We start from the raw sequence: 27,076 nt of genomic DNA, 5'->3' as shown, positions 1-27,076 counted from the left end.
ATAATTTAAATTAAACTTATTAAATTTCCCACCCCAAGGAATTTTGCATTGTGCGGAGCTAAGGCAGCTGAAGATCAGAACCGTAGATCCTAGGGCCTAGAACAAGCTGAACTTGATTGCCCATTTTGGGCGCCATTCGAGATCCCCGACAGATGCTGGCAGCTTGGTCAGATTCTGGTCCAGTGGCCGTCTTTCTTCTGGCTAATTTTGAATAACAAAGAGGTCCGGTTGTAGCTCGATCCCGTGTCCATTGTGTGGACCACAAGAGTGGGCCAGCTGTCCAGGAATTTCACTTGGGATGCTGGGCGCCAGCCGCTTCTCACGCTGACCACTGGTCACTGGTCACTGGACACTGGTCACTGGACACTGGTTACTGGTTACTGGCCACCGGTTGCTGACCAATTGTTGAATGGAATCCGAATCCCACCCAATTGCCGGACAGCTGTGGCCCAAAATCGAGGAGCCGACACCGCAAACAAAGCCCAAAGACCCAAAAAACCCAAATCCGGCTGCGGAAAGCTGTGAAACTAGAAAAGCTTTTTGTTATTCGACTCCTTTGTTGTCCTTGCCCCGTCACACGCTCTCAAAGGGGACTCGCACAATGGGCCCTAAGTCCTAGGTCCTAGGACCTTGGTCCTGGGTGCTAGGTCCTAGGACTCGAGTCCCAGACACTTTCTCGTCTCAGCGGGAACAATGACAATGCGATGCGGGAAAAGGAAAAGAAAAAGCAAAAGAGTTGGTCCAAGGCGCCGCGAACTGGTTGCGATGAATACATGAAATAATCTGGGAAGTGCGCTCTTTTGACACTCGAATTGAATTTTAATTAATTTATTTAAATTTGCCATAGCAGCAAACCGTTACATTGTCTCAAATATTTATTTCTTTTGGCATATGTTTCTGCATAAAAAAAATTGTTTAAAATTTAACCAATCGATTTAATATGTAGAACCTTGAATCTTTTTTTTTTGTAAAAAAAAATGATTATTTTTGATGAAAAATTATTATTAAGGAGGTCCCAGCTAAGCAGATAATCCACCTCACCTCACCTTTACCGGAAAGATTTAAATAAAATAGAAAATGCATTTTTGCATCACGTTATTTTGAAAAATGTAATAATTGAAGTTTATAGATGATAACGCCAATCGGTTGGGAATTTGATTGGAATGGGAATTTGATAGTTACAAACACAAATTCATTTTTTACATACATCTAACACCTCTTTGAGTGATTTTGAAACATAAAATCATATGTTAAAAAACACTAATAAATATTTATTAAATCGTGTCTAAAAATTAAGTTACTTTTTCATTCTTTTTCTAATTGCCTGGGTTCAACGAAAGGCGCCATCTAGCGCTTTTTGTTTTTTACATGTTTCTTACATGGATTTTACTGTGGGCGCCATCTAGCGGTAAGAACAGATGTGGCGACACCCAGCGTCAAAAGACGCTAGTCGTTACTTTTAAATTGTATTCTCAATTCAGAATCATTTTATTTTAGTAACACAAATTTGCATAATAATACAAAACTAATTACAATTATAATAAATAATGCATTCCAAAATACATTGCTTTCTTAAATATGAAATAAAACACCGACTTCTCATTCGATTCTGATAAATTTATTAAAGATTCTATGCTTATTATATTAATGTATATAATTCCTATATACCGGGCACACTTAAATTCAATTGGACTTACGACTAAGCGTGAATTGTAAATGTTAGTTTTTTTGTATTATTTTTGCTATTAAGGAAAGAAAGGTAATGTTGGTTTCTGAGTCGTTACAAAATGTACACAAAGGTTATTAATGTTATTGCTTGTCCAAGTTCTCTATTAATATACGTTTGTTTGCCCTCCCCAAACAAAATGTTTGTTTTCGTTCGCTGGTCTTTGTATACAAAAGTTAAGGCTACTCGAGGAGCAAGGAAAGCGGGATGGGATTCGTGGGACTGGTAACCGTTTATGGGTAAATAATAGTTGGTTTTTGCGTTATTTTCAACAACATTGTTGCATACAGGATTTTGATGTATATTTTCTTGTACGTGCTTAGGGCTATAAAACAGTTCTAAATTCTAAAGGGGGCAACCGTTCGCAGACTCTTCGTCCTGGCGCTCAAGCCAGAAGGGTCTTGGTCCAGGGGATCTGCGGACGGAACTTAAAGCGAGTTAAATATACCTATCAAGGGGCTGCGATCATTGTGGCTCGACAATGTGCGCACAACTAACTCAGCGTTTTATTACAATTTAGATGTGACTCTAAAAAAAAATATTAAAAAGTATTTAATTACAAAACGAAAACAAATAAACAAAACATTTGATTCTGTATACGTGGCACTTGGCTCTGCTCTGTTTTTCCCCCTTGCTGCTTCTGGTCAAATGTCGAATGAGAATTACTTGACAAAAGCCTCGGGCGGAATTTTGTTTTCCTTGAAGAGTTGCTCGAAAACGAATGCGGCATGGTTATAGTCCCAATTCGTCTCCTCCAAGCATCTGTTGAGGGGAAGAAAGATGAGAGATTCAGTTAGCAATGGTTCAACTAATATGCAGAATTTTATAGCTCTTACTTGCGACTCCAGAGCACGTTCATTTGGCTTTGCGCACTCATCGCCTGTATCATCTGCATTTTGGTGTTCTCATCCTGCACGCCAGGCGCCACTGCACCCACTGATAAGGCGGCACTGCCGCTGTTCACCGGTGAGGTGGCTGCCAGCGGATTTCCTGGCAGAATGGCCACCGGCCCGGTTGCCACGCCCACCGGATTGAGACGACCCTGCAGACCCCCAGTCGTCCCTGGCTGCTGCTGCTGCGGACTGGTCGCCGTGGCACTTGTCGATGTGCTGGCCATGGAACCGGGAGCCGGCTGGTGCTGCGACCGCTTGAACTCACGCACCTGCTCCTGCGAGGCGTTCGTGATGAAGATGGTCTCGTTGCGGATGCAATAGCCGGTGTTCTGCGGCACCACCACGTAGGTGCGGGCAAAGTGGCGCAGCTCGTACTGCATCGACATCGAGCCGGAGGCGCTGGCCTCGCCGTTCAGCTCCTTGAACAATCCCGTCACCGTGAATACCATCATGGAAGTCTGTGGGCAGAAAGGGAGTGAAATTGTGATTAGTTTCCACTGATTATGCGGCAGGAAGTGTATACATATTTAAGGTTATTATGGTTACTTTAATATAGATTCTAAAACTGTATTCACCCATTCCTCAATTATTATTTATACAAACATTACGATTCCGTGGCCAAAATCAAATAACTAAGTAATTAAAATATTCATTGCTTAAGCTAGTTTCTCAATTGATATTTTTAGTATAGTTTGTACTACAAAACACTCGATCTAACCCACTAGATAATTTCTTATAAATGTTATGTTTAAAAATGATCGATATTTTCGATATTTTGACAATATCGATTAGATAATATCGATGCTTTGAAGGGAAAACACAAAGAAAATATCAAGAACCAGCAAACTGTCGATATTTTATAAGCACTAGTATTTTGGTTCGAGAATTTCTCTTTAATTATCGATATTTTCGATAATTTTCCTTTCAATAATATCGATGCTTTGAAGGGAAAACACAAATGAAGTAGAATATTTGTTTGGGGAATTTCTCTTCATGAATAAAACACACGGACAAGAGTCTTGATAAGCATAAGATCGATAAATTAAGCCGGATTTTTCTATTATCCGGAGAACTTCTAATGATTTTTTGCTCACATTGAATATGGTCAGGTCGACGGTGAAGGTGCGACGCTCGTGCAGCGTCCTTGGCCACTCGTCCAACGTGGAAACGCAGGCCAGCCGTCCGTACTTCAAGTGCCGCGTGCGGTTGTCTTCGCCGTTCACCAGGCGTCGCAGGTTGCGATTGAACTTCCAGAAGCTGTTCAGCCTATTTTGCAAGAAAATTAGGGAATATTATTGGATGTATGTTTAGAGTTATTAATGAAGACAGCACTCACCTTCCCGCCTGATTGGCCGACGGCATCGTTATGGACAGCATCGCGTTTTCGTGGTAGGCATCCAGCAGGGACTGTCGGCTCTCCGAATCAAAAATGCGGAAGTACTGGTCCAGGAACTGACGCACCACCTCGGCGCCAGCGTTGTCGCACAGGAAGGAGGCCTTCGTCTCGAGAATGCGTCCCTGCTCGGTTAGATCAAAGGTGACCTGCGGCGCCAGGGCCTCTCCATCCTGTAGGGATTTAATTTAGTTATGGATCGTGGGTTCTTAGAGACGGATGATAACTAGCAGTGATGGGAATTTAACAAGGAACCTAGTGTAGGATCCGTGGATTAATATGTAGCTTTCCAACCTCAAATAGGATGATATTATGATATGATATTATGATATTATTAAATTATGATATTATGATATGATATTATGAAATATTATTTTGATAAATTTCTATATGAAATCCAGATGGAAACCTGATTTATTTTAATATTGAAGAATTAACATTGTAACATTCCCATCATTCTGCTAAACGATGTTCTACGGGGGCATTGCACTTACCAACTTCAGCAGTTTGGGGAACTTGCGACGTACTTCGCTGTAAATAGTTCGAAGTGGATATTCGGCCGTATTTTGGTTGGCATTAGCAGGGAGGCGATGATAGATATGCGAGTTAAATAGCGAGAAATAATAATTAAATGGGTTTATTGTGTGTGGGGGGGGTGGTGTATGCGCTGCAGGTGTTGCGGACACAGGCAGGCCAATTACCAGGGGTTACTCTCCCTCGCACACGAGATCCACTTGTGATCTGGCATAGTATTACTTTATTACGTTACTCGACAGGCTCGCCAAATGTCGCGGAGCTTTGGGCAGCTGAAGAGGCAGAGGCACTAGGTGCTTGGCCATTTTTGTGCCATTATTTGATTGATGCTGCTGTTTGAGTGCAGCGGAAAAGTACAATTGAGCACTGCATTGTGCCTGGGCATCTTTTGTGTTTGTTGTATTTTATTTTTTTTATTTTTTGCCTTTTTTTCTTTTTTTATTTTTTTTTTAAAGTTGTTTTTTTCTTTTTTTTCGAACAGTGTGGGCCCAAGCAAAAGCTGGCTGCGTTGCCAGACCGGGGAAAGCTGGCGGCTGTGTCACTTCAGTCCGATGCCTTCGACATGTCTCGTCATGTCCCGTCACGTTCGCACACGTCGCATCCGCAGGCGGATCACACGCCCAACGATGCCGTACAAAATGAGTGTAAACGGCTCGCAAAACAACGCGGCGGCCGCTGGCGCCAGCAAAATATGTCCGTAGTTGAGTGTTTTGTGTAGGTTTTTGTCCGTTATGTCCGTTTTGTCCGTTTGGTATTTAATTGTAATTTCTGCTAGACGCTGCGCACCTAAATAAGGGGGCCTTTGCGCCACTCCTCCCCCTCCGCCTCCTCTTCTTGGCAACCGCCGCAAAATCAACAAGCGGCGACACAACAACGCAACACAACAGCGCGCACAGGGCACGCAGCTTGGGGGACTTGGCGCGCAAACGCAAGTGCGCAGGCGCATGCGTGCGTGCGCTGGCGTGGAGTCGCTACATGTGTGTGTGTGCCCGTGTGTGTTGTAGCGGGGTGCGCGGTGGGTGGGTTGGTGGGTATTACGTTTAATTAATTATTCGATTGTATGATTTTACTATTGATGTGCTTTTGCCAACGTTGTTGTTGCTGCTGTGTCGGGTATTGCTGCATGTCCGCCTGCTTAAGTGGAAGTGCGAACGGTGCAGGTATGTAATGTATGTGTGTGTGTGGTACAGTCTCGTCTGTAGCTCAGCGTTGCCACATCGTCGAAAGTGTTGAACACTCAGCTGGTTGTAGAAATGGCTTGGGCTCTACTGTAGTTTTTCGTTTCTTTTTTTTTTTTTTAAACAATTTTTTTTTTAATTTTTTACTGCCTTGCCCAAAGTCTCTTCCGCTGCTTTCGACCTGCCCTTGCTTTAAGGCACTTTCTTTAGAAACTCTTTTCCCTCAAATGCTTTTGCCTGCTCAACCGCTTCTAAACTTTAGGCTGAAGGCCTTTTCAGCAAAATTCTAGCGAGGATTGGAGTTCCACCTGATTTTGAGCCACAATCCTGCAGCGCATTCACTTCGAAAACAAAACAGAAGAATAATGGAGACAACAGAACAATGGAAATGTGCTAATCCTAATTCCTCTGTGACTCCCGACGCGGCAACTCCCACGTCGACCATGTGGCAGCATCCTCTAGAAAGGTTAGAAGTCACACCAATCACACCATAGTATACCTGATAAAGTGCTGCGAGTCCTTGTAGCGGGAACGGCAGGGATTGTTCTTTAAGACCAGCTCCAAAATAGACAGGTTGCGAAACACCACCAGGTGGGCCAGTGATGGTATCTAAAGAAAAAGTAGTTAGTATAGCTAGTAAACAAATAGTTATTATAGTTTCTCACCTTATTATCCCCCAAATAGAGTATCTTGAGGTTCGGTATCCGCTTCTCCACGCCCTTGAAGGCCTCCATGCTGGTCATGCTGTTGTCATTCAGGTTGATCGCCTCCAGATCGGGTATATTATCGCAGATAATATCGATGGCGGCGCTCATCACGTTCTGCCGGAAGAGCGGGCAAAAGATCAGCTTGAGCTCCGGATCGGCATGGAAGCGGGAGAGGTCGAGTGCCTTGGTCTGCACATTGTACCGCTTGGCCATGGTCACCTTCATCTTCTCCTTGAAGGCATCGTCGATGGCCACCAGCGGAATGCCGCTGCGCACGCGCGGCATCAGCCTATAGCCATCGGGTAGCTGGGCGTGCCTGCCCAGATGTTGAATGCGCTCGGCCACCTCGTAGTCGTCGGTGAAGAAGATCACGCAATTGCGTTCCGCTCGCCAATATTGCGGTATGAAGACATGCGGCGACATTGCCGCCAATAAGGCCCGCAAAAGGGTTTCCTTTTCGTAAATCTGTGCATTTTGTAGCTGCAAAGGGAAGGGGGGAAAATCATTAGACAATAGACAATTATATGGGTTTATATGGTTTATATAACACAGATAAGCAGCCGCTGAAATTATCTCATCGGCCAACTCATGGGCGGTGTTCTATTTGCCATCACTGCTCCACATTTCGTGTTGATCTATCTATCTATCAATGGGGTGTGTAAAAGCTAAAATGTATAAAGCAGAGATAGCTCCAAAAGTCTAACCATAGGAAAGCACGTACAAGTCTGTACAAAAATGTCGTAATATCCAACTTTCACCAGTTGCACTCATTTAAACTTTTGTGAATCCCCGTTCAAATGACTGATTATGAAATGCTCTTTTTAGCACATTTCAATAAACACAACTCAGTAAAGAAATATAAATAAAATACCCACATATGAATACAAAAGAAATTAGCTTTCAATAAAGAAAATATTATAAAATATAATAAAGGTCGCGGGCGTTAAGACACTCTCAAGAGTGTCACAAGGCCCACCGGCCTTATAACTACACTTAAATATTATTTAACTAATATACTAATATTATAAATATTTTAAACTTTACTTAAAAATCACTGGGGAACATGTTGTATTAAAAATTAGCAATATTTTATAAAAATGTATAAAAATAGATTTTAATCGTAATTTGCCAATTTTAACTAATTGGCTCTGTTCCCTCGTCACATTCCCAATTACGATATGAGAATTAGCAGAACGCTCGCCGATTTGCATGCCATTCGTTTTCATTTTCGAATATGTGGGTCTCGTCACCTAATTACATTTTTTCGGGCAGGGCAGTCTTATCACTCAAACTGTCAGTGATTTAATTACGAGCACTTATCCGGAAATGGTGAGTGTGTATGGTAAACAGACAGCAAAAAGCGAAAAACAATCCCGGGGTGGATCCAAAACTCTGCTGCTGCCAATGCGAAGGTCAGACAACCATCAATATCGGTCACTTGGCTATTATTGTTATTATTATTAATGTTATTATTCGCCGATGGCCGATATCTAATCGGACTGCAGACGTACGTATATATATGCACCACATATACATCCATATAAAGTGCGGGGTCTGTGCACAAAGAATCACTGGAATCAGTGGTAATTCAATTTATGGGATCACTTCGGGTACAGTCGGGCACAAAGATGGGGGCCATATGCGAATAATGATCGTGTGAATGATCGCCGTGATCCCAGCCCCTCCGGCACCTCCGTTCGCCACTCGACCCTATTTATATCAACGGTATCAACAAGATAAGTCACAGCACATCTAGCCCACTCATTCATTGCGCATTAATGCGATAAATTTATTTATTACGGGCATTAGCTGTTATTATTATATATATGTATATTCGCGTCCCTCCTGTCCACAGAGTCCCCGATATCAGCTGGAGTTGTCTTTATTTTCCATTGACTTTGGCAAATAAATATAAACCCCTCGATGATATCGTATTCAAAAATGGCAAATTGTAGTTTTTTATCAGCGTGGGTTTTTTTTACCCCTAAGCCCTTAATTAGAAAACCCAACCAATGGGCTATTAGAATATTTTCATTTATTGGCCTTATTTATTATAATATTTTATATAAATATACTTCTACTATTAGGATTTTCATTTCTATTGACTGACTTTTATTTTAACTAAGTCAGCTTTTTATTGGAATTACCTTTCGCTTTAATCTTAATTTGATTTTTTCATTTATTGCCCTTATTTGTCAAAATATTTTAATATTGTGATAAGAAATACTTCTACTATTAAAATTTTTATTTTTATTTAATGACTTTTAAATTGGACCTTTCTTAAGCCCTTAATTAGAAGACCCAACCAATGGCCCATTAGGATTTTTTCATTTATTGCCCCTATTTATCAAAATTTACTTATAGATTTTTAGGACTTTAAGACTTTTAGGATTTTTATTAGCTTACTTATTAGTCAGCTTTTTATTGGAATTCCCGGCTGAAATAATTGAAACCTATTGGGAATGTTTACCCACCCTTTGTGTATTTTAAATAGACCACAGACAACAATGGGATCCGTGGAATCGAGGCGACGCACCTGATCGATAGGAAAAATGAACCATAAACCGTTAAGCCGCCAAGGTTAGAGGTTTCGCTTTCGAAAATAAAGATGATGACTGTATTTCGGGGGATCGCAGACACTCTCAGGGGAACCTAGAGAGTTCTTGGTGATAGGTAGGTAGGTAGGCTATGAGGTGGGTGGTGAGTGGTGTAAGGAATGTGAATGGTTTGTTTGTACAGCTCACAGATATAGCCACACATTTTGTATTTATTGTATTCAACACAGAGCAGTACCGAACAGAACAGTACAATACAATACAAAATACGAGCTGGCTGAGACATATTTCTAGAATTGATATGGAGCCATGACAACTCCGGCGTCGCAGTCGCAGCTGGCGGCGCAGCTTGGGCTGGGTTGGGCTTTTTGTTGTTCGGTTGTTCGGTTGGTTGGCCAACTGAACAAGTGAACTGAACAGAACAGAACACCAGACCATCGAACACCGGCGAACGGAGCGGCATTCGCTGACAGACGTGCGCCGATGAAGCAGTAACATATAACTGAACAGAGATATATAGACATCGGACATCCTCACACATTATATACGGTATATATTCAAAGTTTATAGAACAAGAAACCAAAAACCAAAAGAATGGGTGGCTGTTGCTCAAAGGATTTGGATGATAAGCGCTCCTGGAGCCCCGAGGAGACCAAGAATGGCGTAAGAAATCAGCTCATAAAAAAGTTTCCAAGTAACATAATATATTCTACCGATTCCAGAGCACCACCTCGACCATCATTGCCCAGCCGCTGGATGATGTGGGCTCCACCGGCGTCTTCACATTGACTCGCACCACAACCAGCACCACGCACCACACACAGGAGAAGACGGTGACCACCACCAACGACGAGGATCAGGAGGATTAGCTGCCCTTATTTTAATAGATTTAATATTTTTTTTTCTACACCTCTTTGTTGAAACAATTTCAATGCCATGTGTGTGAGTGTGCGAGTGAGTGTGTGAATACCAAAGTGTACATACAATGTGAATATGAATATGAATCAAGTTAAGCTGTTAACGAGTAATTATTAATTGTTATGCGCCTGAATTCCAATTTCAAAATAAATTGTTGAATCGCTAAATATTCCAGACCGCTTCACAGTGACGGGCCAATCAAGCTTGGGTTCTCAGGCAAATTAGAAATGCACTCAATGTCGTTATAAAGTGGATTCGATTTAGAGAATCTATTGTGGTTCTTTTTTCTGGAGTTTGGAGCTAAAGAGTATTTTTTTTTTACCGAGTTATTTAAAATAACTATTAAAAAGCCTGCATCTATATTTAACTAAAAGAACTTAAGGGGTTATATACCTTTTTTGAGCGAAAAAATTAAGGGAACTTTGGATTTTTTTTTTGGTGTGTAGCAATTATTTTATGACAGTGATGTTATTATTTATTGATAGTACATGTTTTTATCGAAACAACAAGCCTTTGTTCTTGAAAAAATATGAATAATTTACGAAGTTATGGCAATTCTTTCGGAACCCTTTTTTTTTTATAGTGGCTTGCGGTGACCACGATGGAAGTCCAGCAGGTCAACTGATATCAAAAAACCAAAAATTTTTAGTTAGTATAGTGTTATATCCAGTTCGTGAACGATTACTTTTAAGAATATTTCCTTTTTTCTGCATACAGTAACAATTTTTCCAAAAAGTTGATTTTTCAAGTTCTAAAAATTTTATTAAAAAATTCTGATCTGCGAAATTAAAATTGGCGCATAAAAACTGAATCGTTCACGAACTCGGCACAATCATTACGAATAATTTAAAAAAAAATTGGAGAAGATCGATCAAATAGTTCTTGCGCAATCGTGGTCACAGCGAAGGCACTTTTGGAAAAACCAGACTTTGAGATAATCGCATTCAAAGTTTTACTTTGACGTTGCAACTATTGAAGTCGAGCGCGTCAAAACGCTGTTTTCCTATCGAACTATTATTCGGATCTGTATGAAAATTTGGGAAGATGTTCTCTAGGGGATATACTTTAAGATTCAGCAAAAAAAAAAATTTCGTTTTTTTGAAAAAAAAAAAGGTATATAACCCCTTAAAGGACTTTTATGATTTTTTTTTCCTGTGATGTATTTGTGGAAAATCTGAACTTTTCCCACAATATGTAAAAATTTTTTTTTTAATAATAGGTCAAGTAAGAGTTCGAATCCTCCCGCTAATGCAATTTTTTCTCATTTTTAAACAAACAATTTAAATAATATATTTCATTATAATTCCACTTTAAAGATTAAATCAAACAATTTAACATATTTCAACAAAAGTCAACTAAAAAGATTAAGATGTCTTACAACAGGCATTTTTCAAATTCTTGAAATAGAAACAAAAATCAAGATTCATTTAACCGATATCCACTGTACAAAAGTGGGATTACAGATTGGAAAAGTGGCACTGCGGACAGGATGGAACGGGGGGTAGGTAGAATCTGCCAGTTCAATTGGCGAGATAAGGGGAACGAACCAACGCATTACTGGCCGATGACATCAGGAGATGCACACAGAACTCAGCACTCAGCCAAATGGTGGGCAGGAAAGTAGGGGGTTCGGAATTACCCCCCACATGGCCTGTCCCATCCAGATCCAGTGAGTCAGTGGGTTCTTTTCTGGCCCACAACTATGGTTATCAACGGTGACTGTATGGTGCTTTCGTTCTCGGCCAGAATGACTAACAACCGAACCACCGGGCACGTGTTTGCCGTCAGCTAGAGACTAATAAAAAAATAACAACGATCAGTCATTGGAATGTTTTGGCCATTCCATTCACACGTATTCATATTTATATACAGCATAGTTTGTGAATCCATTAGGAAAATGCAAATCGGCCTGCCAATTGCGATTCTCGAATTGCAATTATCAATACTTGGCCAGGTCGTTTGTTACATGCCACTCGACAATCTCGACTTGTTCCCTTGTCACTCAGGAACGTCGTTACGTGTATTTGTCAAATCGTTATAATACATAATAGCACGATATGAAAATAATAATAATAATAATACGTTTGTTGACATTCATTCGGCAAGCGGTCGGTCGCTCCAGGTGCAACTTTGCTTTACAAATTATACGAAAAAGCTTTTTCACAACGCCTGAAGGCAGGCAAAAATAATTGTAGCGAAAAGTAATTAATCAAGTGCCATGTCGATATGAATGTAAAATTCAGTTAATCGGGCTGGGAAATGTATTTTATATGATTTTACATTATAATTTGCACCTTGTGGGAATACTTTAATCAAAAACGACTGGGCATTACTTGTTTTTATCCCATATTTTATTATTATAATGGGAAAATTGGATTTTCTTTCGCCTAGCTAAATTACTATCATACAATTTAACAAAAAGAAACTATTTTTTTTAGCGGTACTTAAATTTGTTATTTCACTTTTAGGTTGAAAGACTTGATTTTCTTTTAAAATCAGTAGGTACATGATGCGTATATTAATAGATTAGCCATCAAGTTGGTTGGATTAGTTGAAATGAATAAAAAAAAGGAGGGTTTAGCATTTTTTTTTTTCAACTTTGTGTCAAATAATTAATTCTAGAACTTTAAAATATACCGACAAAATCCCAAAACAAATCACTTTTTGTCCATAACATTCAAGGAGAATTGCCCATATCTTAAAATCTATCATCCAATAATGGTAAACGGTTAAATGGTTAACCTAAAAAATAACGTGACACAAACAAAAGTTGTTCCCATACTTGATAAGTTAAATAGCCCCTTCTGCTTCGATACTTTGACCGATTAACGTACGATGTGCGGTTAGGATTGAATGACTGATGGGTTCGCAAAAACTATTGCTAAATGGACGATCTACGGGGCGTCCATTAACCCATATCAACGGCAATTATTGAAAATTCTACTATTACAACTCGTTCAATTGGGGTTTTCGCCAGAGAGCGAGAGGGAGAATTACAATAGATAAGATTAGGCCAGCAAACATGCAGAAAATAGAAGACAGCGAGAGCGCACAAACTGCGCAGATAAATTGAATTGGAGGCGGACATAAACGTAACACAAAATACGAAATACAAAATACAAAAGCGAAATCAAACGAAGCCACAGGCAATTAAAGAACATATGTATGTACAAGACCGAGCGGAGGGGCCGATGTATGTGCAGCATATGCAGATAAAATAATTTAACCGACCCTACACTGACTTTTCAATCAAAAGCAGCCCCGAACGGCAGTGATGCGACTTTAGCCTTTACTCAACATTTTCGCTTTTGGCGGTTAAAAAAATAATCAAGAAAATCAAATATGAAATATTAAATTCTCTAGTTATAATAGATAGATTTATAATAATAGATTTCAATTCTTAGGCAGACAACATTTTTATAATAAATAATATTTTTTAAATTAAAACATTTTCATTTGGGGATGGCTTTAGTTATTGTAAATACTCGAAAATACAATTTTCAAAATATTCTCTTGAAAAATATCTGAAATTTCTAGAGATAATTATAATGTAAACCTTGTTTATCATAGTTTTTTTTTTAAATAATCATTTTATATCTCTTGATTTTTTATACTCCAAATTTTTGAACATAAAAAAGAATGCACTCACAAATTTCCACCTTTTAGTGGTATAATATTTTGAAAATACGGACAAATATTTATTTTTCTGGCTTTATTTCATTTGTAAATTCTTTGGGTTCCTAAATCTCTAGATACTTTATATTCAAACTTTTTAACATATGTTCAAAAGAATGCAAAAAGATTTATAGGTATAATATTTTGGAAATACGGACAAATATTTAATTATTTCTTAATTTTTTGTGTACCCTATCAGTATCATAGCTTTCTGGCTTTATTTCATTGGTAATTTCTTTGGGTTAAACATTTTTGAATATATGAATATATATGAAAAGAAATACACTCACAAATTTATTTTGGAAATACGGACAAATACGGACAATAAACGGAAAAAAGCCAGATATAACGGAGAAGAATGGCCATCACTGGCACACGGGGTGCTCGAGTGGGTGATATGGAAGAACCGGGTGAGAGCGCGCGGGACAGAACGGCCAGAACGGACAGAAATTGGAGCGCACCCCGAGAGTCCAGGCGACGATCGACAGACGAGGCGACGGCAGTGCCACGGCAAAGCTTCTCGCAGTCGGACGCAAACATGAATTCCATTCCGGGCAGCATTCCGCTCCTCTCGTTCCTGGTGATCCTCGGCGCCTGCCTGGCCTGGTCGCTGCCCATGAACCCCGACCAGCAGGATCGGGAGCCGGTGGGCCAGCAGTACAATGGCGTGGCGAAGAGCGAGAGTTTCGTGGGCAGAGTGGCGGCCAAGAATCAGAACATCAACGATCACACTGCCGAGGATCGGGCCCTGTTCGATATTGTGGAGCTGCGAAACGATCTGGAGGCCGCCGGCGTGGTGTCGGGCGATAAGCGGGAGCTGCATCAGCTCACCTACACGGAACTGGTGCGACTTTTGGCCCTGTGGCACTTGTCCCAGACCCGCAACGTCTACGAGGCCCGAGGACCCGAGGAGCAGCCCGATCAGGCCCTCGATACCGAGACCCGCTAATGGGAAACGCTCTCTATGAGTAAGCTCGTTTATTAAAGCCAAAGTTCAGTTGATAGAAATGTGACGAAGAGAAAAAGGCTAGTATGTATGGGAATAAATGATAAATATATGATACTCCAAGATCGATATGATGGCACTTTCGTAAATAACAATGTAACTTTTTCTTTTTCTATCACAATTATTATCTAAAACATCTATAATGTTAGAGTGAACTATTTAGATTTGTATAAAATTGCTATTAAACTTAACCGTATTGGAAAAACAAAGCAGGTTGTTCTCTTTTGGATTGGCCATTCTTTTTAGAAGTGCTACTGACTCAGCTGAATGGAATTGGCCACGATAAGAAGGCAATATAACACTTCATTTAGCGTTTCTAAACTCTAAAGGTTACGCCACAGCCTTGTGCTTCTCCCACTCGATCTCGTCCAGCCGTGGAGGCGCCACCGAGATGCCGCCAATCTCCGAACTGGTCCCAGTGACCACCAGTTGGGGCATCTGTCGCCGCTGCAGTCGCTTGGCCAGCGGCGGCACAAAGAGATCGTGCTTGATCAGCGTACAGTCCGCATCCTGGTAGATGCGTCTATTGTTGTCCCAGTTAAACAGCTCACACAGCCAAGACAACAGCCAGCCGCCAAAGAAGGCAATCAAGAAGCCCAGGGCAGCGTACCACATGTAGCTAATCCTGTACAGGTAAAAGAAGTGCTCCTCCTGGGACTCCACCTTTGTAGATTTCAGAAAAACATCGCTTGCAAAGCTCCTGTTTAGAGGACAACCCTCTGTGGACATATCCAAACTGACCAACGGCGGCTTTGGCTGCCCGAAACCGATCCAAAAGCAGAACACCAGCGAGATGAGCAGGCCTCCAATGGCTCCTTTTTCGTTGGCCCTTGTGACATACATGCCTAGGGTAAAAAGTCCCAGCAGAGGTCCACCGATAATGCCGAAAATGGAGAGCGCTGCCTGCAGGAGTCCTCCAATTGAGCCCGCCATAAAGGCCATGCCAATGCAGAGGGCGCCGAAGAACAAGGAGAGCAGCTTGGAGTACCACAACGTCTGGCGATCGGTGAGCGTTCGCTTCGCGCAGCAATTGACCAGCGGCTTGAGGTAATCCTCCAGGGTGACGGCCGCCAGTGAGCTGATTATCGAGCTAATCGTTGACAGGCTGGCGCAGAAAATCCCCGAAACAAAGAGGCCAGCCAAGCCGGTGTACTCGCCCATGGTGTCCACGACAAAGAGCGGCATCACTTGGTCACGCGAGTTGACCCTTCCCTCCAGCAGAGGATCGCAGTTGCGATAGTACCAGTAGATGCACAGTCCCGAGAAGCAGGTGCTCACGCTCAGCAGGCACAGAATGGGCAGGCACCACCACAGAGCCGCTCGGGCGGCACTCAAACTCCTCACGGCCATCAGTCGCTGCACTTGCGTTTGATTCACTCCATAGATGGCCAAATAGGTGGCACTTCCGCCCAGGATCTGAGTGAACCAGGTGTGCCGTTCCGCGGGATCCACACTAAAGTTGGTGAAATCGATGCGTCCATTCTGCTGGGCCACGCGCCAAATCTCCTCCAGGCTGCCGGCCTTCACCCAGGCGCAGATAATCACGCTAAAGACGGCGGCGAACATGAGTAGCGATTGGTAGATATCCGTGATGAGTACGGCCTTCATGCCGCCCAGTGTCGCATAGAAAGTGCAGACGACTCCAACGATGACGATGGAGAAGACCTGGTTAAGTCCAGTCACCGCCTCCAAGGCCAAAGCAGGGGCATAAACCACAATGCCCATGTAGAGGATCATCTGCAGCGAGAAGCTCAGCGAGGCGGCCAGTCGAGTAGCATAGCCGAAGCGCAGCTCCAGATATTCGTACACACTGGCCGTTTTCAGGCGATAGAAGACCGGGATGATGAGGTAGGCAGCCACGGGCGTGGAAACCACATACGACAGATTAATCAGGACGAACATGGTGCCGTACTGATAGTTCTCCATGGACACACCCAGTATGGTAATGGCCGACATAAAGCTGGCCATCAGGCTAAAGGCCACCGGGGCGACGCCCATCGACCGATCCGCCAGCAAATATTCGGTTGTGGTCTTCTGTTTGCCGCCCACAAAACGATAGTAGATGCCAATGGCCACGGAAATGATGAGAACCAAGGCCAATATGGCATAGTCCCAGGCGCCCAGCGTAGCCATTGCTTTTCCTAATCGCACATCTAATCGCTCCGCTAAAGGCTGATAAGTTCCGCGGGCCTCTTGAGATTCAGCTAAGGTTCGCCGTGGAGCAGCAGCAAGTCGTCTTCACCGTCTGCCGGTTGTCGATGAAATAAAAAAGGCCCAAATGGAACCGCCGCCAGCCATCAGCATTGGGCATTTACGGCATTTACGACCCCGCCGAGAGATAGCGGCCTGTTGTGTTGCACCACGTGTGGTTGGATGGCTAGTTGGCTGGAAAATAAAAGGGGGAAAGTCCTTGGAATCCATTTCGGCGAGGCTCTTCGCTCTTCGCTCTTCGGTCATCGGTCATCCAGTGCAGTTTCAGCTTTTTGTGGGCTAGTGAGAACGGGGAACACACACTTGTGGCTGGCACTGTGTCGCCAACAGAGTTTAGCCATCCATAAATATTTATTTACCCGCTCGTTGGCTTGCAATTGTAATTGTTGTAGCGATAGAAGACCCCTTTTGCCTGTTTGCTTTACGATTTTTACGAGTGAAATTAATTAATAAACACAACCAGAGCACTGGAGCACTGTACATATGTACAAATAAACAAGAAAGTTGCAACCTATGCGATTCTTGGCGGATGCTGAAACCAAAAAATAACCAACAGACACCGCATCACATGATTCTTTTGGAGACCAAAAAAATAGTTGTATGGCTGTGCCATCGTAAATCTGCTATCTATATGGACCAGTCGTCTGGGGTTTGTAGTTCTGGTTCGGTGTGATAATAAACAAGAAATATGCCAACCTATGCGTTATATTGCGCGAACTTGTGCCGGAATAGCCAACAAATCTGGGTATTAATGGTTATACGGCTGCCCATATAAATCGGGGCCTCTATATGGGGACTCTAGTGATTCGAGGAGCTCCAGGCGACCTTTAACTTGTGTCTGTCTAACTAACGAATCACTTGATTCTCTTCTGCCCATTCTAAAATACGATATTAATTGTTATAGGGCCTCTATATGGAGCGTTAGGGATTCAAGGACTTTTAGGTAGAGCTTGAAAGAATATTTAAAAGGATTTTTTTCTAAAAACATTGATATTATCGTATCAATATTGTGAAAATATCGAAAATATCGAAATTATCGATCATTTTCAGGCTCTACTTCCGCGACATTTATCTTATGTCTAAATAACTTACGACCTACACATCCAAAAATCTGATATTAATGGTTATAAGGCTGCCAATATAAATCTGACCTCTATATAAGGTGTGTTTCAAAATTATACGACACCATACATTTCTTAAATATTTTTTTTATTAAAAGTCGTATTAAGGTGATTGTGTTCGTATTTAATCGTTATAACAAAACAAAGAATTTCATGTGAAAACAATATAATATTTGCCTCCGGGGCATAAGTTATAACAAAATCTTAATTTTAAGGTGTTTCATAATTATACGACACCATTGATTTTTTCCGGTTCCAATGATCAAACTTACCCGAAATTTTTTTTCTGGTTAAATATAAACTAAAAGATTCGATTTTGAGAGTAATCCAGCTTTGGGATGGATCTTTGATCCTTCTAATCTTCGGCCCATACATAAATATTGAATATTTCCTCTATACCTTAAAAAAATTTTTTTTTCGAAGTCATATCCCACAATTCGTCTTAACTTTGGTCTGGTCAATATTCCTAACACTTTTGAATCAAATAAGAATCCTGTTCAGTGTATTACGTTCACGAAACAGACCTCAAAAATCATTTTTTAAAGAATTGCCCTTTTGGAACCAAACTGTTTTATTCCAAAAATATTTGATTTTGAGCGATACTTCCTGTCAAAATGCAAAAATTTGTTCTTTAAAACCTTAATAAACTTTCCACATTTTACGATTGGAACATTTGAAATGCGATCACCAGTCTGCGCCCCCCGAATGAAATCCCATGGAGAAAACACTCAAATTCGTATGAAAAAATTTCGAAAAAACTTCAAAGTGGCGCAGACTGGGGATCGCATTTAAAATGTTCCAATCGTGAAATGTGGAAAGTTTATTAAGGTTTTGAAGAACAAATTTTTGCATTCTGACAGAAAGTATCGCCCAAAATCAAATATTTTTGGAATAAAACAGTTTGGTTCCAAAAGGGCAATCCTTTAAAAAAAGATTTTTGAGGTCTGTTTCGTGCATGTAATGAACTGAAAAGGATTTTTATTTGATTCAAAAGTGCTAAGAATATTGACCAGACAAAAGTTAAGACGAATTGTGGGATATGACTTCGAAAAACTACTTTTTTAAGGTGTAGAGAGACATATTCAATATTTATGTATTGGTTGAAGATTGAAAGGACCTTTGGGCTGGATTACTCTCAAAATGGAACCTTTTGGTTTATATTTAACCAGAAAAAAAATTTCGGTCAAGTTTGATCATTGGAACCGGAAAAAATCGATGGTGTCGTATAATTATGAAACGATCGCACATAGCCGAAAAATAGACTATATTTCGAAAAATTAGCGGTAAATCCTTAAAAAGAGGATGAAGGACGCGTGGTATTTTTTTTCGTACACATCATACATTGTTCTTTCGATCTGCATTTAAATGTTTCGCTTTCTATAGACAACAACAACGCTAAAAAATTTCCAAAAATAAGTGTGTTGGTGTCGTATAATTTTGAAACACACCTTAGAACCCTAGGAAATCGAGGACTTCCAGGTAGAGCTTGAAAGAATATCGACAGTTTGCTATTTCTGTATATTTAAAGGGAGTTTTTCCTTGAAAATATCGATATTATCGTATCAGTATTGTGAAATTATCAAAAATAAATATCTTTTCTGGATATTTAAGGGGAAAACATCTATATTATCGTATCAATATTGTGAAATTATCAAAAATATATATCTTTTCTGGATATTTAAGAGGAAAACATCGATATTATCGTATCAATATGGTGAAATTATCGAAAATATCGATAATTTCCTAGCTCTACTTATGTCTAAATAACTAACGAATCACATGATTCTCTCCCCATATCATAAATCCGATATCTATATGACATGGTAGGCCAAACTCACCGTCACTTGGTACCAGCCAAAGCTGTTGGGCATCAGTTTGCCGAACTTGCCGCGCGGAATGGGCGATCCTCGTCGTCGGGAGGTGGGTCTATCCTGCTGTGGGTTTTAAGAGGAAGATAATGGGTTAAATTCGGTTTAGAAGGATGGATAGATGTGCTCACCTTGACGGTTGTGGTCATGTCGCTCATGTCATCATCCTCGTCCCAGCGGCGCAGATCCTCGGGACGCAGCTTGATGTCCTTTTTGTTGTGCGGAAACTGCGAGGGCTTAAAGCTGACGCGCCGTTTGTTACGATCCTTGCGTCGCTGACGATCCTCCACTTCTGGAATTGGGAATACATGGATATAATAAATGCTTTTTAAGGCTGCTTTTAACTACTGACCATCGAAATCCTCGAGCGCCGAGTAACGTCCGCCGCCATTGCCGACGTTGTTGTTGTACCGCTGGCCACCGCCGTCGCCGCCGCCTCTTCCGCCGCCGCCGCCGCCACCGCGTTTGGGCATTTTCCGATTTTTCCTTACAAATTTATGAGGCAACAACAACGGATGGGTAGAAAAAAAAATGCTTTCTTCAGCACGTTTTTTGCACTATCGTTCTTTGTTTTTGTTGTTGTGAAAATCAGCCTATCTTGTGTTTTTTTTTGCGCAAAAAATGCAAAACGCACAAAGTGCCGAGAATGCTTTGCGAAATACGCTGGAGTTCCTCACACTTTATATACTCGTTGGAATAATTCGCTTTGCCTGGTCTCAACAATCCACATACAACGCAATTTTATGAAATTAAACACTTATTTTAGTGACTCTAGTGACGAGCGATCCGCTTTCGATAGACACGGCCCGATGGTTTTTGCACAAATTGACGGAGGATTTCCGAGTTTTCCCGGCTGCTGTTCCCGGAAAAAAAGGTAGTTTTGCGAAGGCAACGAAGCAGGAAAACAAAAAGGAACAGGTAAAATTCAGTGTTCCAAGGATTATTGTTGAGTGTTGTTTTCCCTTCGGTTCTTTCGGAACGGCCTATCGATTGTGGCGGGCCTACTATCGGAATAGCTCGTGATCGGTGACGGCAGTCTAGCTACTAGCTATCGAGGGATTCTAGCTATTTTTTTATACTTAATAATAGTTCGGAAATTTACATCTTAATCTTTAGCGAACTTTAAAATAAGGATTTAATAATATATTTTATTATCATGCGTTGTAAATCTAATCATTTTGTAAAAATTCTTGCGATATATATTCATTATTTTTAAAACCTTCTTGCAGTGTATTTTCCTACCACTTACCAGTAATCTCCGTAATCGATAGTTGGCAACACGAAAGGTGTGATTTATTGGAATCGAAGTCGAGTCGGGTTTCATTATCAGATCAGCAATATGTCGGAGCTAAAGGTGAACCGGTCCAATTCGGAGGAGCAACTGGTCCAGGTGGTGGCCGATCTCCTTAAGCGCTGCTCCCAGGAGGCGTTGGCCAGGCAGGATAAGTTCAGCGTGGGTCTCTCGGGTAAGGATCGTGATCGGGGTCAGGCAAGTCAAGTGGCTGTGCTGATAAGCCCAACTTGAGGTGACCTCTGTGGAATCGAACTCCCAAAGTCAAGTGTCTCACTCCGCTTACAGGTGGCTCCCTCATCCAGCTGCTGACAAAAGCCCTGAAGTCGGGAGCTTTGAAAACCGACAAGTGGCTGTTCTTCTTCTGCGACGAGCGATATGTGCCCCTGAACGACAGCGACTCCACCTACGGAGCCTACAGGGCCGAGTGGCAGACCCTTTTGCCGAGCATCCGGGACTCGCAGTTCGTCCGGGCCGACACCACCAAGCCGCTGGACGAATGCGCCGCGGACTACGAGTCGAAGGTCAAGAGCCAGGTGGATCGCTTCGATCTCCTGCTGCTGGGCATGGGACCCGACGGACACACCTGCTCCCTCTTCCCCGAGCAGCCGGCCACGCTGCAGGAATCCCAGCGCCTGGTCATCCCCATCCGGAACTCACCCAAGCCGCCGCCCGAGCGGATCACCTTCACCCTGCCGCTGATCAATAACGCCCGGGACGTAGCCTTCGTGGTCACCGGTGCCGGAAAAGCCAGTGTCGTCAAGGTGAGTTTAATAGGTTAGTTTAAGGAATTTCCCACAAGTCTTTGCTTTTTTTTCTATTAGTTGGAGCTATTATAAAGCCAGAAAAATAATCTTAAAATAAATACACAATTTTATTTTATTTTTACTAATTTTATTAATATATTTTTTTTAATTTCAGAGTGTTTTTGTCGATCTGGACAAGAAGTTTCCCGCTGCCTGGGTGAATCCGACACAAGGACAGTTGACGCTTATTGTGGACGCGGGAGCTGGCAAGGAAATTTGAGCCTTATAATGACATTTCTACTTAGATTATTAACGAATCTTGTAAATAATAATATTTTTTATACAACTTTTTGGATTTAATCTGTGGCGGTTAAAATAAAATATTGTCACTCGAAGTGAGTGAACTCGAAACAACAGGGAAAATAATAAAGTTTAAGTTTAAAGTTTATCTTAATTACTCTCCTTTTTGTGAAAAGTAGCTAGATTTGGCTTGAAAAACGCTGGTCTACTATCGGCCGACACACAGCCTATCGATATTTCGTGTGCCCGTACGCGGTAACCCAACGAACGGCGCACCCAGTATGACCGCACCTGAGGTCACAACAAACGCCTTGTATTGGTAAAAAAAAGAAAATTAAGGAAATGCAGCAGGAGTTGCGCTAATTGTTGATGCCCACATGCAATAGCGAGGACCCCAAGGACGCGAAACAGCCATGGAGCAGCTGGAGCCGGTTTCGGTATCGGTTACGGGCCAGGAGCAGCAGCAGGAGCCGCCCAGCGAACCGGCGGGCAGCCTAAACACCTTGGATGCGCAGCGCGTCTGTCGCGTTTGCCTGAAGGACGCCTCGCTGGACGGCGAGGTGCACTTCATCTTCAGCGAGGCGCCCGTCGAGGAGGACGCCAATCTGGCCCGCATCCTGGACGAGTGCACCCAGCACCGGTGCCAGCGGCACGACGGGATGCCCCCGCATATGTGCGCCACCTGCGTGGAGGCCGCGCGCCAAGCCTATCGGTTTAAGAGGCACGCGGAGCGCTCCTACTGCTCGCTGGTTGCTCTGCTGGGCCGCTCCCCCCAGCTGAAGGTGCGCGCCATCGAGGCGGCCAGCCAAACGGACCAGGTGGCCCTGATGCCCTGCGAAATGTGCCACGATCAGTTCCTCAACAGCCTGGAGCTGCGATTGCATCGCAACCAGGTGCATAGGACGACTAAGGAGGGCACCACTGGCCCGGGGACAGATGGCCAACCTGCCGAGGAGCTCAAGTGCAAATTTTGCCCCCAGCATTTCCCGCATCTCCGGCAGCTGCAGAGCCATTTGGCGCGCAGCCACGAGCAAACTGCCCGGCTGCAGTGCGCCCACTGCCAGCGCACCTTTAGCCGGCGGGATCACCTGCTGCGGCACATGCGCAACCAGCACCGAGACGTGGAGGAGGATCTGCTGCGCACCTGGCCGCCGGCCGATGAGAGCACCATGCACAGCGACGGCGGCGATGAGCTGGTCTCCGCCGAGGTGCTGCTGAACGAGGGGCAGGACGACGACGAGGAGGATGATGACGACGACGGGAGAGATGGCGTTGGCGAGGCCTTCCAGTGCAATACGAATCCCATTTCCAGCAACGACGAGGAGGAGGAGGACGCGGTGGCCAATCAGACGCTCTGGCTGCACATCAAGCCGGAGCCCTGCCTGGAGGCGGAGGAGGTGGACTTGGCCATGCAGCTGAAGCTGGAGAAGAAGCGTCGGAGGCGCGAGAAGGCGGAGGCCCAGGCGGAGGGCTCCTTGGAGCGGGCTGTGAAGGGTGGGTGGCCTGTTTATAGAGGTATCCTATCTAGAAACCATTAATAATCCCTTTGTTCCATTACCAGATGAACCCATTGCCATTGGCGACGCCCAGTTCAGCATCAAGGAGGAGAACCAGCTGGTGGGCAGCGAGGACGAGGCTCCCATGGGCGTGGAGGACTTTATGAAGCTGCACGTGAGCGGAGAATTAACTCTCAGTGACGAGGATCGGTTCGATGACTTCGTCGACGAGGATAGCGACCTGGATGACGATGAGGAGGACGACGAGGACGATGGGGAAGATGGGGAATTCCGGCTCAAGCAGGAGCCTTTGGATGGCGACAAACCCGTGAAGAAATCCAAATCGGGCAGACGTCGTCGCCGCAACAAGGGCGAGCCGAATCCCGAGAACCGCTGCGAGGTTTGCCAGCGGACCTTCTCGCGCCACTGCCACCTGCTGCGCCACAAGCTCTCGCATCTGGAGAAGAAGCCCCACAACTGCCCGCACTGCCCCAAGGCGTTTGCGCGCAGCGATCACCTCAAGGCGCATGTGCAGAGCCTGCACAGCAACAAGGAGCACAAGTGTGCGATCTGCGAGGCGGCCTTCTCCCGGCTGGACGCTTTGGAGCGTCACAAGGTTAGCAAGCACAACGGCGAGGGCCTCGAGCCGGGCAGCGAACTGAAGCTACAGCTGGCTGAGCACACGTGCGAGTACTGCTCGAAGAGATTCTCCAGCAAGACCTACCTGCGCAAGCACACGCTGCTGCATACGGACTTCCTGTACGCCTGCAAGACCTGCGAGGAGACTTTCCGCGAGCGAGCGCAGCTCAGGGAGCACGAGAAAACGCACACCGGCCAGCGCAACTTCCTCTGCTGCATCTGCGGCGACAGCTTCGCCCGGAACGACTACCTCCGCGTGCACATGCGGCGGCACAACGGCGAGAAGCCCTACAAGTGCCGCTTCTGTGTGAAGGCCTTTCCCCGCGCCACCGATCTCAAGGTCCACGAGCGGTAAGTTATTGACTTGTGTGTAAAAAATTGTATCCCACATATGTTAGAAACATAAATAACACACACATGTCATTTGTGTTATTTACACTGAGTGTTTTTTACACAGCGTGCTTTTAGCTCAATGAGTTTTTGACATTAAAGTGTCAGAATTAAATGTTAATGTTTTTTCAGGGCTCGGAATATAACACACACTGTAAAAAACTTGTGTTATTAACATGTTAAATGTCCAAGTGTTAAGTTCAAAAAATGTTATTGACTTACGTATGTTAGAAATATAAAAAACACACACATGTCATTTGCACATGTTATTTACACTAAGTGTTTTTTACGCAGCGTGTTTTTTTAACACAATGAGCTTTTGACATTAAAGTGTCAGAATTATATGTTGAACTGAAAAATGCACGTTTTTCTAGAGTATAAGAATTGTATATTATATATATATATGCTTTGAAATGGTTAAAACTAACGTATAAGATATCATGTCCCATATTGGTTTTTTTATTATCCCTTCGATTCGTGAATGTCAGTGAAATGTAATTTTCATTTGTGTTAAAAACAAAGTGTGTAAAAAATAACAAATTGTGTAAGAAACACAAGTGAGCTATGTGTGTTAACAATTATTTGTCTCATTTTAACACATTTGTATTTGACACACATGTAAAATAAAATTTGTCATGTTTTTAACATGTGTGTCGATTTTCGAACCCTGCGTTTTTTCCATCTATTTAACTGATGTCCCTTTAATTGCAGTTACCACACGGGCACCAAGCCGAATCTGTGCAATACTTGCGGCAAGAGCTTCCATCGGGCCTACAACCTGACCATCCACATGCGCACCCACACCGGCGAGCGGCCGTACAAGTGCGACCAGTGCCCCAAGAGCTTCACGCAGAGCAACGACCTCAAGGCGCACATTCGGCGGCATACGGGCGAGCGTTACAAGTGTCCGCACTGCGACGCCTACTTCCTGCAGCTGTACAATATGCGCAATCACTGTTTGAGTGCCCACAACAAGCACATCGAGACGAAGACGGGTCGTTTGCAGCGAACAGGCCTTCTAGACGACGGTGGCCAGTCGCATTTGACCACGGTGGTCATGCCGCCGGCAAGGTATCCACATGAACTGGATCCCCAGATGGCCGCCGCCGCTGCAGGTGCAGCTGGAGCTGCCGGAGGGGCTGAGAGCTCCTCCTCGACCACCGTCATCCACTCACCGGGAACGTACAATGCCCCAATGGCGCCGGGATCAGCGTCCGCTGCTCCAGCCAGCAGCCTCGATGGAGCCAGCTTCGCACCCACGGCATCGGCTCCCTTTGGCGGCTTTAACTTTCCGCCAGTCGTAATGGGTAAGTTAAAATCACTCCTGGTATTTTTATACCCGTTCCTACAAAAGCTATAAGGTTGAGATATTCGACACATATTCTAACGATTTTAAAATGTGTCCTGCGCCCACATCTTTAAAGATTTCCGAGAAGTATAAATGCAATTTTGTTGTGTACATTTATACCTATCGAAATGTAGATCAAATCGGACCATTCATTAAAAAGTTATATGCAATCAAAATTGTCTATATATCTATCTCCCTCGCAATCCCTTTAGCTGAGTTACGATTATTAGATAGTCGGGACACCAACCCGACTATAGCGTTCTCTCTTGTTCTTATTCCCAAAATAAACTATCGCTTTCCCTTTCGCTTTCAGCGCATCTCATGTACAACCACGGAGGAGGCAGCCAGCACAGCCAGAGCGGCAGCGACACGGGCAAATAGCCATCGATTATACTGCTCCTGCTCCTCATCCTCAACCAGAACACACACAACTATTCCAGTGTAGTCTTAAGCTTAACCTCTGTACATAGCCGGCGGATGGGAGAGGAAGGCCAATTGAAGGGTTCATCACGGGCGCAGGCATCTCGCATGCCGGCCATTTTAATGTGTTAATATGTATTTAATAGTCGAATAAGAACTGCTTATGTAGGCGGTTGGAACATTTTTATAAAGCTTACATCAGTGCGTATGTATATTAAAAGTAGAGCTCGCTCCCATCCCCCTAACAAGTTTCATTGATGGGCAAATAAATCATGAAAATATAGCAAAACCATCTAGAATTGTATACAGTTGTGTTTTTAATTAGTTTTATATATAATTATGTTTTATTCAAAAACCGGGAATTTTAAATGTTTTGATAACATAGGTACACAGTTAAAAATTTCCATTTTCATGATATTTTCCATTATATTTGAGTGTTGCTGAGTAAAAATTCCATACAAACTTATGCTATAAATACAATAATACAATACAAAAAATAATTGGACTTACCTTAATTATATTCACTGAAATCTGCTCGGCATTTCTAAAAATTAGTTCCTATTTTAAATAATTCTACGCTAAAGTTGAAAATCCCAAAATTATCAAGATTTCTCTGAGGGAAAACTATTTTTAAAAATTAAATCGTAAATGGGATTATTTT

At 43.1% G+C, this 27,076-nt stretch overlaps 6 protein-coding genes across 6 annotated transcripts; 4 read left to right on the top strand and 2 right to left on the bottom strand.

The window, feature by feature from the left end:
- Positions 1–1,980: 1,980 nt before the first annotated feature.
- On the bottom strand, positions 1,981–20,774 carry sbr (small bristles). The gene is made up of 10 exons (XM_017146798.3): positions 20,138–20,774; positions 19,917–20,077; positions 19,756–19,851; positions 6,390–6,911; positions 6,224–6,333; positions 4,507–4,543; positions 3,956–4,185; positions 3,714–3,885; positions 2,563–3,077; positions 1,981–2,488 (listed from the first exon to the last, which is right to left on the bottom strand). The coding sequence occupies exons 1-10, from the start codon at positions 20,256–20,258 to the stop codon at positions 2,389–2,391; spliced, it is 2,064 nt and encodes a 687-aa protein (XP_017002287.3). The 5' UTR covers positions 20,259–20,774; the 3' UTR covers positions 1,981–2,388.
- On the top strand, positions 9,371–10,073 carry LOC108060882 (uncharacterized). The gene is made up of 2 exons (XM_017146802.3): positions 9,371–9,649; positions 9,709–10,073. The coding sequence occupies exons 1-2, from the start codon at positions 9,581–9,583 to the stop codon at positions 9,853–9,855; spliced, it is 216 nt and encodes a 71-aa protein (XP_017002291.1). The 5' UTR covers positions 9,371–9,580; the 3' UTR covers positions 9,856–10,073.
- Positions 14,062–14,790, top strand: LOC108060881 (uncharacterized). The gene has a single exon (XM_017146801.3). The coding sequence runs from the start codon at positions 14,118–14,120 to the stop codon at positions 14,526–14,528; it is 411 nt and encodes a 136-aa protein (XP_017002290.2). The 5' UTR covers positions 14,062–14,117; the 3' UTR covers positions 14,529–14,790.
- LOC108060880 (putative sodium-dependent multivitamin transporter) lies at positions 14,543–16,947 on the bottom strand. Its single transcript, XM_017146800.3, has one exon. The coding sequence runs from the start codon at positions 16,716–16,718 to the stop codon at positions 14,916–14,918; it is 1,803 nt and encodes a 600-aa protein (XP_017002289.2). The 5' UTR covers positions 16,719–16,947; the 3' UTR covers positions 14,543–14,915.
- Positions 20,775–21,052: 278 nt separating the features above from the next.
- Pgls (6-phosphogluconolactonase) lies at positions 21,053–22,172 on the top strand. Its single transcript, XM_017146804.3, has 3 exons — positions 21,053–21,251; positions 21,365–21,840; positions 21,998–22,172. The coding sequence occupies exons 1-3, from the start codon at positions 21,125–21,127 to the stop codon at positions 22,100–22,102; spliced, it is 708 nt and encodes a 235-aa protein (XP_017002293.2). The 5' UTR covers positions 21,053–21,124; the 3' UTR covers positions 22,103–22,172.
- Positions 22,173–22,398: 226 nt separating this feature from the next.
- LOC108060931 (uncharacterized) lies at positions 22,399–26,719 on the top strand. The gene is made up of 4 exons (XM_017146878.3): positions 22,399–23,616; positions 23,684–24,608; positions 25,359–25,954; positions 26,309–26,719. The coding sequence occupies exons 1-4, from the start codon at positions 22,536–22,538 to the stop codon at positions 26,374–26,376; spliced, it is 2,670 nt and encodes an 889-aa protein (XP_017002367.2). The 5' UTR covers positions 22,399–22,535; the 3' UTR covers positions 26,377–26,719.
- Positions 26,720–27,076: the final 357 nt, after the last annotated feature.

Source organism: Drosophila takahashii, chromosome X (assembly GCF_030179915.1).
Source record: "Drosophila takahashii strain IR98-3 E-12201 chromosome X, DtakHiC1v2, whole genome shotgun sequence".
Lineage (NCBI taxonomy): Eukaryota > Metazoa > Arthropoda > Insecta > Diptera > Drosophilidae > Drosophila > Drosophila takahashii.
This window is presented reverse-complemented; position numbering and strand designations above follow the sequence as displayed.